An 11665-nucleotide genomic window follows, 5' to 3' on the forward strand; every position below is an offset into this window, starting at 1 on the left:
AGGGAATTCTATTATCAGCAGATGCAGGTTTACTTTATATAGATGGCAAATTAAAGTGCTCGAGGACAAAGTCATCATTGAAGGTTCGAAAGAACTGAAGGCTTTATGGAATGGTAGAATTTTCTCAGTGATCGTGGAATCTAACTCGCTTGAAGTGGTCAATATTCTCAACAGTGTAGACTCTGACTCTTCTGAAGTTTGTTTTTTTGTCGATGAGGCTCGCTCTTTTGCTTCCTTTGTGATTATTTATGGCTTTTGTAAAATTCTTAGAGAGAGGAGAACACTATTGAGAAGTGGTTAATATTCTCAACAGTGTAGACTCTGACTTTTCGGGGGTTTCTTTAGTTTGGAAACACGTCTTTCCAACATGAGTTTTGGCTTTCTACAGCGAGGGAGGCTAAGGTTTCATTGTTTTTTTTTCTGGATTTTTTTTTTGAAATAATGTTTTTTTAATAAATAATGACAAAAAATAGGGTTAAGGGGAAAATATTCCCAAAAACAGGTGTTTTAGAAAGACAAAATTAGGGTAGTGAAATCATGCACCAAGTACACGATTTCCATGTGGCATACTCGTGTACTCGGTACATGAGTACTATTTAATCCAGTCAAGCGAACTCGTGTACCCGATACACGATTCGCTTATAATTTTTTTTTTTGAAGTTAATTGTTAAACTTAATTATATAACTTAATTCCTTCATTATTGCTTATAATTGTTAAACTTAATTATTAAATTTAATTCTTTCATTATTAAACTTAATTATATATTTAATCTACAATGAAAACATCTTGCACTCATATTAAAAAAAAATTACCATGATATTAAAGAATATTTACAATTAGTTCTTTAATTTACAATTTGAAAATGATACCATGTGGGATTTAAAAACGACCCCCCTCTAGCCCTTACTCCTCATGGGGTTGTCTTCGTGTCCCTCTAAATTAGGTTCACCCTGTTGTCGCTGTCGTCTACGACGAATACATCTTCGATTGGTATCAACAATATTGAGTCGTCTTGTTTGTTGAATAATACTTTCTACGTTGATCAATATTTGCTGACACATTGAACCCAATTCTGGTAAATTGTTTTGCACTGATTATTGTTGAACATCGCCGATAAAATTATTTTGTAGAATAAAAAAAATATTAAACAATATTCGTATTATATATATGGAAAATGTCTGATTTTAAATCTCTTACTATGTAGTAATAGTAAACGCCGTCAAGTGAGATAAATCGCCTCGTGATCGAATTGTACCAAAGAAATTAGTTGTCTAATACAACTGGCTCATTTGTTTATTCTCCCTATGCACAACGATCACGTCGTCCACGCCAGTAGGATAAATATTCCGCATGGATTCGACGCTAGTCTTGGTCGTGGTTACCTCTTAAATCGATCTGGTGTAGTGCTGGGAGTGTATAGGACAATGAAGGTGTTTGTCACATACCGAACTGTCTCAGCACACGACCTGGATGATGTCACTCTACTATATGGAAGCATATAAGAGGGCTAACAGTCAACCAGATGTCTTCATCATCACGACAATAATCAGGTAAGGATGATCAAATCTGTATGTTTAGCGTCCAAATAACCTGACAAAAAAAATAAAATAATAATAAGTATACATATACAATTTTTTAAATATTCATTTATATACTTATTTACTACCTAATTGTGCGTCAGCATATCGAATATTTTTCTGTACACGAGCAACATATTTGATGTCTGTTCAGAGGCAGCTACACCACTCCATCTAAAATTATAAAAAATACAATTAATTTATATTCTTACATAAAATGGTAACGAAATAAATATATAAATAAAATAATACCTGGCACTAAGTGGACGATGATCTGGGGCCTGTAGTTGGACTTGTGGTGCTATACTTGGAAATCGATTATAAGCTCATACTTGTAATAGTATCCATGGCCTCGCTATTTTCAACGCTTGTGCATTGGAAGCCCGATAAAGTTCTCTGTACAACCATGCAAGATATGCACCACCCCACGAGTACGTACCGGCGTGCTTGAAATCAGACAATAATGGGAGGAACATGAGATGCACCAGAGTATTTGACTTGTCGGCAAATAAAAATCCTCCAATAAGCTGTAGGATGTATGCTCGTGCATACCTACGTACGCTGATGTTGTCGGCATTAGGAGGTAATTCAAGACACTGGGATGCCAACCAAGGAATACTCAATCTTGATCCCTTCAGATCCTCTGGTAGAATGCCTAAGAGCTCTTCACAAATGTTTTTCTAGTCATACTGTAGTGAGCCTGTCAGTGGTTGCCTGTTCACTTGTAACCCAAATTGTATGGCAACATCCTGCAGCGTAATCGTACATTCCCCACAGGGCAGGTGAAATGTGTGGGTCTCTGGTATCCATCGCTCAACTAGAGCAGTAATCAGGTGCCAATCAAGCTGGATGAAACCAATCTGTGCAACCCCAAGAAAACCTGCCTCCTGAACATATGGAATAATGCGATGATCAAATGGGATAGTATGTTATGCAGTCGCCTCCCTCCTCCGACAACTCAACACTCTAGTGGAAGAACTATCCCATACTGTTTGTGAACGATGCGTGTTTTGTTGGTACAATTGTACAGGATTAGAAGGACTAGGCTCCATTACCTAAAAAGTTCAAATTATATTACACAATAAAATCCATGACATAAAAGATACATAAAAAGTACATAAAAAAAACAATTACATGAAATAAGTTTATTACAAAAATTCATCATAAATACATAAAGAATACAAATACATGAAACATACAATTACATGAAAAATATAAATACATAAAGAATACAAATACGTGAAATATACAAGTAAAAAAAAATACACCTAATGACCCTAAGACGACGAAGCACCCAGTGTACGGTGTGGACAAGTGCGTCTATTATGTCCTTCTCTTTTACAAATTGTACATCGCACTTGTTGGCTTGCTTCTCTCTAATCCATTTCATTATGAATGCGTGTACTTTTTGGCCGACCTTGTTCTCTGAGTAAGTCCGCATTTGGACGAACTTCTATAAATGATAATTCTGACCAATAATCTGGGTGTTAAATTGGATAGAAGCGGCTTTCATAACAACGCTTGAAATTGGACAATTTGTAGCATTCATCAATAAGTGGTAGATATGTCATATGCATGTAATTACAAACTGCAATTACATGAGAGCATGAAATCTTGAATGACTGCCACTTATTGCAAGAACACGTCCCTTCTTTCAAGCTTACAACTTGGGTGTGCTGTCCTTTGTAGGAAAAAATCATACTTATGCCAGTTTGTACTTCGAAAGTTTGATTTTCCCTGTCAAGGGATGTCACCGTATGTGCTGATGCTCGTTTTTCCCACCTCTTCAGTTTCTTTAGAGCATATCCTGTATATATGTCCCCACGATCGAGTGTTTCACTAATTTCTTGTCTCCGGCATTCAAGATACAATATTGTGCGATAGAATGTTAACTTAACCAAAGAAGTAATTGGTAATATTCTAGCACATTTGGAAACGTTGTTCATGCATTCAGTTGCATTGTTGGTCATCCATCCATAGCGGTACCCATCATCATGTGACGGTGTCTAAAAAAAATTCAAGACATTCAGGGTGCAATTGTTTCAATTCTTTCATGCACCGAATGAACTTATGTCTTTGGTGTTGATTTCCAGCCTTAAACATCAAATTTTTTAGTTACTTCAATTTGTATTTTGTATTGAAATTACTAGCAACATGGAGGACAATATCGGTGGTATGCTTTGGGTTCATTCCAACCAATTTCTTCATTATTAATTGCAGCAGGAATGCCATTATGTCTATCATAAATCAAGCAAATACCCTCTCTTTGGGTAACATATTCACGTAATGCCCACAAAAACCATGACCAACTAGACAAATTCTCACTTTCTACGATAGCAAAAGCAAGGGGAAATATATGTCCGTTTGCATCAATAAATAAGGCTGTCAATAATTTTCCCTTATACTTTCCGTAGAGATGAGTTCCATCAATATGGATTAATGGCCTATAATGGTTGAACCCTTCTCTTGCAGGACCAAAAGACCAAAAAAACTCGTCCAAAAATAGTCGTACCTGGTAATCAGAGGGAAGGAAAAACCAATCTGTTCGTGTTCCTGAATTGTAATGAACAACAACACTCAGCCAATACAGAAGCTCCGGATATGATTTCTCCCAATCGCCAAACACAACAATTAACGCTTTTCTCTTGGCTTGCCACACCCGTCTATAATTGACATTATAGCCATATCGTTTTTTAATGGCTTCTTGAAGTAGGGCCATAGGTACTCCAGGATCAACTCTAATCAAATTTTGAATTTCGATACTCATGAAATTTGAATCTAGCTGTGAATGATCCTGTGTCAATTCTGAACACAAACATGAGTGTTCTCCTCGAAGTTTTGTGATTTCGAACATCCAATGAGTTTTATGCCGGCATGCCCATAGCCTCCAAACACAATTTGGATGAACATTTCCGATGGTACCAACTCAAGATCATGTTCACCAATACTGTCGTTTCCAAATAATTCATCAACTTCAATGTCAATGTCACTATCTCTGTCATTTCTAGGTTCAAAAATTACTAAATCTTCATGACGCATTGACATATTTATTATGTTTTTTTTTTCAACTGTTATAGTTGACAAAAAAATATGTTAATATGTCAACCCAACAAACTCTAATTTCTAAGTTTTCTAAGTTTAAATCAATCATACATAAACTATACATGTAAGATTTGTAAGTTTAAATCAATCCAAACAAATAAAAAAAATGTAAGATCAGCCCAAAAACATACATAAACTAAATCATACATAAACTATACATAAACTAAATCATACATAAACTAAATAATACATAAACTAGATCATACATAAACTATACATAAACTAAGTTTAAAATAAACTCAGTCCAAAAACATGCAAAAACATACATATAAATACATATCAGCCCAACTAGAGAAAGAAATATACCACAAAAATGAGCAAAAATTGGCAGCAAAAAAGGTATGAAAATTGAGCAACACGACCGCTACAATGGAGGATTTGGTGAGGATCAAATGGAGGACTGAAAATCGAGCAAAATCGAAATTTTGGAAGATTTCGGTGAAATAGAGGCCTCGGTGAGGAAAATCAACGAGATTTTGGTAAGTAGAAAGCAAAATAGAAGAAGAAACCGAAAGCAAAAATCGGTGAGAGGAAAGAATCGTTGGTCTAGGTGAGGAAGAATAAGCGGCAGTCTTGATGATGAAGAAGAATGGGCGTTTCAGTGATGAAGAAGAAAGGTCGGGCAGAGGTTTTAATGCGAAGAAGTCGTGTATTCGGTACACAACTTAGGGTAATCGTGTACCCCGAATACGATCACCTCAGTCTGCATGACTGCCACACCAGACTGGGAGTGCCAGGTGGCCAGGTACTCGTGTACCCAGTACACGATTTAGGCCTTATCGTGTACCCGGTATACGATTAAGGTGTAATCGTGTACTCGATACATGATTTAAACACCTATTTTTGGAAATACTTTCTCCCAACCCTATTTTTGTCATTATTTATTAAAAAATATTTTTTTAAAAAATTCGTTTTTCTGCTTTGCTTGTTTAAAAAAAAAAAAAAAATACAAGGCTTTATAGTTTAGAATGAAACGACGCCGTTATCCAACACGTGAGAGTGATCGGATCGCACGTGGCATCTGATCTCCCCGTCTCTTCGGAGTCCGAGTGGTGTCAGGAGAGTAGAAATTTTAGTATAACACAAGCGAGAGGAACTCACACATTGTTGAAAACAAGTACGGTCACTTTCTTCCCCTCGCAGTAAACCCTAATTCTCCATCCCCAAATCCCCTTTCTTCATCTGAATTCTCTCGATTTCGATCTTCCCATCGCTATGCAAGGCGAGGACGAGCCCTCAGGCAGCGCAACGATGGTCGAAGACGAGATCTACGCCAACGGTACAAGCGCCGACGACCAGAAGCGCAATAGACCCATTATAACTGGCGAACAGCTCGACATTGAAGCCTATGCTAGTCTCTATTCGGGTCGTACCAAGATCACTCGCCTTATCTTCATCGCTGACCACTGCGGCGCCGAGACTAACCAGACGATGCAGCTCGAGGCGCTTCGAATGGCTTACGACGAGATTAAGAAGGGCGAGAACGCTCTGTTGTTCAGGGAAGTTGTGCCGAAGATCGACGGTAGGTTGGGGCCTAACTATGGGATGGATGCCGCTTGGTGTGAGATGGTCGAGCGGAGGGCTGAACAGAGGAAGGATAAGCTCGAGAATGAACTCAATGCGTACAGGGTACATTACGTTTGATTTACACTCTCCCACCATCAATTAGTGTAATTCTGCTGTGGTTCTTGTGTCAATGACAGGGGTTTACAACAGAAGTATCATAGCAATGCTCGTATTGAAGTTCTCTCCTAAAAAGGGGAAACAGTTCGTTTGAAAATCTGGATGTTGTATAGTTAGGAACTTCTTTAGGAATATTTTGGTTTCCGTATTTAATTTGTTGCTTTAGGAATATTTTGGTTTCCGTATTTAATTTGTTGTTGTTGTTCCTTTTTGCAGACTAATTTGATAAAAGAAAGTATAAGGATGGGATATAATGATTTTGGAGATTTTTATTACGCTCACGGTGCACTTGGCGATGCTTTTAAAAGTTATGTTCGTACGCGCGATTATTGTACTACATCTAAGCATATCATTCATATGTGCATGAGCGCAATTCTTGTCAGCATAGAGATGGGCCAATTTACACATGTCACGAGTTATGTCAGCAAAGCAGAACAGACCCCAGAGGCCCTTGATGCAATTACTAGCGCAAAGCTTCGCTGTGCTGCAGGATTGGCTCACTTGGAAGCAAAGAAGTACAAACTTGCTGCTCGCAAGGTTTGTTTTCTTGTGCACATTATGATCCAATAGTTCGGTTGGTTCGAATTGTATTGAACTTTCTTTCTTCGAAGTTCCAGTTCAGAGAGTGCAATATGACCATGCTTTTATCATTTTAATCACATTCTATTTTATAAGTTGAGTTTGTGTATTGGTCTAGAGCAAAGAACAACACGATCATTGTAGGCTTTCTTTATTGTATCCCCTCGTATCTAAGCTACATTTTGCACTTGAGTTCTGCTAAATGTCTATTAATGTTGATTGTGGCATTGAGGTGGGTTTCTCTTACATTCTGATTATGCAATTCTTTGCTGTATTTGCAGTTTTTGGAGACAGGTCCTGAATTAGGAAGTCATTATAACGAAGTGATCGCACCTCAGGATGTTGCAACGTATGGTGGTCTTTGTGCACTTGCAACCTTTGACCGCTCAGAGCTTAAGGCACATATTCTTTGTTTCTTTTTCCTGCTAATCATGTTCCCTATGGAATGAAAGGCAAGTGACTTGCTGATTTTTCTGACTAATTGTTTTAATCTGGCAGTCCAAAGTTATAGACAATGTCAACTTTCGAAATTTCTTAGAGTTGGTTCCTGTAGTCCGAGAGCTGATCAATGATTTCTACTCAAGGTTTGTGGAGTTATAGTACATTGTGATAATCAGTAGTCACTAGTATTTGTAAAGACATTTTCTATCTCTAGCCTTAGTCACATGAAACCATCTTTTCAGTTTTCATGAATACTAATTTTAAATTGGATCAGACATGGTTTTAAGGATACACATAAATTTAATCACAGATGAATGCATTTTTTCAATCGTTGAATTCTTCCAACTTAACATATTACTCTAGATATGAAACTTTCTTGTTAATATTTTTTGTTGCTTATAAGCAAGTAAGTTTTGAATACCTCAGATGTTTTAGCAATTGGTCATATGGATTAACTTGCATGCTCTGATGCTCCTATATGACCCAGTAGTTTGATTGGTAGAGATCTGTTTTTCTATTTTTTTTTCGTCATGATGGAATATTCATTTTTCTTTGCAGCCATTATGCATCATGCCTGGACTACCTTGGGAATCTTAAGCCTAACTTATTGCTTGACATTCATTTACATGATCACGTCGAGACGCTTTACGATCAAATACGCCACAAGGCTCTCATCCAGTACACACTCCCATTTGTGTCTGTTGATCTCCACATGATGGCTAATGCTTTTAAAACAAGTATTGCTGGTCTTGAGAAAGAGCTTGAGACACTAATCACTAATAACCAAATCCAGGTTCTTTCAGACTATCCTTCATCTGTTTCTTGTTTTGATTTGTATATATTGTTATTGTTTGAAATGCTTCAGGAGGGCTTGATGAATTTACAATCTGCAAGATAATTTATTATGAGGCATTGGAGCTATTCCATTGTTTGCGTGTACTTGTAACCCTTAACACTTAACTAGGCTTATTTGTACACGTGATCAATGAAAAACACATTCCTTTCAGCGACTTTCACAGTTGCACCTGATATGTCTGGTTTACGTGAAATTATCTTGATGGTGACTAGTCTTAGCCCCCACTCCCACAAACCATTCAACTGATTAGTGATTAACTGGGATCGAATTCAACTTCACCTTTGAACCTAGACCTCACGGCTGGCTCAGGCCTGTGGTTTTTGTGAAATACCTACCTAGAGGTTGCATGTTCAAATCTTTGGGGGATTGATCTCTCCAAAGTCTGGGCCTTAGAGCTGGAGCAAACTTTTCAATGAGACCATTGAACCTATTAACCACAAAGTTTCGAGGGTGGATCAGTGATTTTGACATAGCTTCAAATTGTTGTAGGGTCACACAAATGCTCTATGGCTTCATAATTCAAGGATTTGAGCTATTTGATTTTGGGGAGTTTAATTTCATGAAAGTGCTGAAATTATTAATATCAAGGCCAAGGCTAGAAATTTTGACCAAACATTTCCCAAATCAGCCCAAGAACAGCCCACAAAACGTTTGGAATTATGAATATCAAGACTGAGCTAGATATCTGATGCAATTGACTCAGATTCATTAGTTAGCACAAGGTTAAAAATAAATTATTTAGCTCTTTGTTTGATAATCATATGATTTTTTCTCCTCTAACTTGTGCATGTCTTTTCACCATTTCTTTACCATAATTTTCATCTTTTCTCAATAAACAGTTGAAGCTTGCCCAAATTTGAAATTTTTAGTTTTTAAAAACTACGGTCTCGTTTAATATCCATTTTGTTTTTGTTTTTGTTCTCAAGATTTTAGCCCATAGATACCAATTCCACCTGTGTGATTATTGACTTTGTTAGTTTGTTAAAGAAAGTTCAAAGTCTAAGCCAAATTTTAAAAGCTGAAATAAACGGTTTTCAAAAACAGAATATTGTTCATAATTTTGGTTAGGAATTCAAATTTGTATATAAGAATGGTGAAAACCATACGGTGGAAATTATAAGGAACCAGGCATATTTTTTTTTTCTTTTTTCTTTTTTTTTTTTTTAAAAAACATAACATTTGCGGGATCTATCTTTTCTAGTATTCAAAGCTTGGATTTTAAAAGAATTCTAAAAGAGTAGATGACAAAACAAAGAAACAAGCCCCAAATTACTTCCACAAAACAATAAGTGGAAGTAAGGTTTATAAGCTTAATTTTCATTAACAAACATAAAATAGCCCCAAATTATTATGAGATAAGACTGTGTTGGAAGTTGTTCTTAAAATCTGGACTTTTCCTCCTCTTCTCTTTGCTTTTTGGCACTTCGCACTCAGCCATCACGCTATTGAGCAGTTATTGCAGGGCGACTTGCTTCCAAAACTTATTGCCTTGCCCAACTCCTAGACATAATTTATCTACCACTACTTCCTTAGCTCTCCATTGAGCACGATGGAGATTTAGTTCTCAGATATGCAAACCCCATCCTTTACCACCTTCTCCCTAAATCCCAATCAACCATATCTTGTGCCTTTCTAACCCTCTTTTATCTGGTCTTCGTCTCCACCATTGCAGCCTCGAAGGAGTGTATTTGATTGATCTATACCTCTAGATGATGTTCTTTGTGTAATAAACTTTGTGTTATTTTTTTAAAAACTATTATTCTTTTGTTGTGCACACCAATGACATTGGTCCTAGTTTCATACCCATTGAATTGAATTTGATCTGTTTGTGAGGTATTGAACAGCATCGAACTTATTCTGGGAGTATATGGAATATCCTAACCGATGATAGTCTCTTTAACGGTTTCTGATCAAATGCAGGCAAGAATTGACTCACACAATAAAATTCTTTATGCTCGGCATGCGGATCAGAGGAATGCAACCTTCCAAAGGGTCTTACAGACAGGGAGTGAGTTTGACCGTGAAGTCCGATCAATGCTACTGAGAGCAAATCTTATCAAGCACGACTATAACCAACGAGGAGGATCTAGAAAAATTTGATCATTTGAATCTTTTGGGGCTGGTATGGCCTTGTTTTTCTTCTTCATTGGCTTTCATTGTTTTAGCCATGAGAAGGTTTGGATAGAGTCAAGACTTAAATTAAAATTGGAAGTTCCATGTGAGGTGGATTGTTAAAAGCAAGGAGGTAGAAATTCATGCAACAATTAACACATACTGCTTGCTGGCTGCTGGTTTTGTAAATACTTATTTTTCTCAGATGCAGTTATTGATTCTTCCAGTTTTTTTTCCTTACAGATTCCAGGGAAACATGTTTCTGACTTTGGCTGTGAGTTGAATATGCAAAGTAATGAGAATTTCTTCATTGTTGCCTCTTTTAGAATTCTCGAGACAATCAATTTCTCTTGAAATACAATAGCTCTCCTTTGGATGTAGAGCTTTCCTTTTCCATTTGTTTGCCCCTTTACTTCTTTTACTTTTCATACTGTATAGTACCAATTAATTTTCTTAGCAAGAGCTTAAATCATTGTTTTGTGAGAATAGTTGAGATGACTGTAAAGTTGGTTTGGACATTCTAGGATATATATAAAAATCGCTTAATCTATTTACTTTTTATCGTTGAAATTCTATTATATTTTTTATAATAAATAGGGTTACATTTAAGGTTTGTTTGGACCTATATTGAAAGGTGTAGTTTTATTATGCCTTGACACATTTCAATGGAGAGTTCAAATTCTATCCCTTAGAAAGGATCATCATTTATGGTGTTCATTGTTACTCTATTGTATTATTGGTTAAATCTTTAATGGTGTACTAATAATAATAAAATACCATGTCAAAGCTAGGTTTAAGATTCAAATATCTATTCCATTCTTGGGAGAAGGCATGAATATGACTAAATAGTTTTGGCCTGAAGTGGAAGATTTTCGACATGGTTTTCCAAACGTACGAGATAGTTGCCCATCATACGACTTACCAACTTCACTTGGGGAGGTTTGCCATAGGAAATGTGAGACGAATTTTTGTACAATAGGTAGGCGATGGATGTGTGATATTTCAAGAACTAAACCTATGAGTTTTCTCTTTATTAGGTCAGTATAGGTCGGAAAACAAGTCATCAACTTCAACGGTTAACCGCAATTTTTTTTTAAAAAAGTAGCTAAAATCTAATTAGCATAACAATCTTGATATTAGATCTTAAATTTAGGAACTAAATGTACTAAAAAGATGGTAGCAAAAAAATCTAAGGTTGTCTTGTCCCTTCTACTTAGACGACATAACTCAACTTTCCAAAGTGTGTATTCGCAAGTAATGGTTTGAGATCCGAATCTCTTATCTCTATTGTATTTTAAAGAAGAAAAATACTTG

At 36.5% G+C, this 11665-nt stretch overlaps 1 protein-coding gene across 2 annotated transcripts; it reads left to right on the forward strand.

The window, feature by feature from the left end:
- The first annotated feature begins 5745 nt into the window (after window positions 1-5745).
- On the forward strand, window positions 5746-10745 carry FUS6 (COP9 signalosome complex subunit 1). 2 transcript variants are annotated; one of them, XR_016531754.1, is made up of 7 exons: window positions 5746-6309; window positions 6580-6900; window positions 7224-7340; window positions 7441-7526; window positions 7942-8176; window positions 10160-10484; window positions 10595-10745. XR_016531754.1 is itself a non-coding variant. In XM_090317279.1 (7 exons), the coding sequence occupies exons 1-6, from the start codon at window positions 5896-5898 to the stop codon at window positions 10337-10339; spliced, it is 1353 nt and encodes a 450-aa protein (XP_090173405.1). In that variant the 5' UTR covers window positions 5746-5895; the 3' UTR covers window positions 10340-10361; window positions 10595-10745. The 2 variants fall into 2 exon arrangements, 1 of the variants encoding a protein (XP_090173405.1); XM_090317279.1 differs by having other exon boundaries at window positions 10160-10361.
- The last annotated feature ends 920 nt before the right edge of the window (window positions 10746-11665 follow it).

Source organism: Benincasa hispida, chromosome 1 (assembly GCF_027475165.1).
Source record: "Benincasa hispida cultivar pf3 chromosome 1, pf3_genome.v1.1, whole genome shotgun sequence".
NCBI lineage: Eukaryota > Viridiplantae > Streptophyta > Magnoliopsida > Cucurbitales > Cucurbitaceae > Benincasa > Benincasa hispida.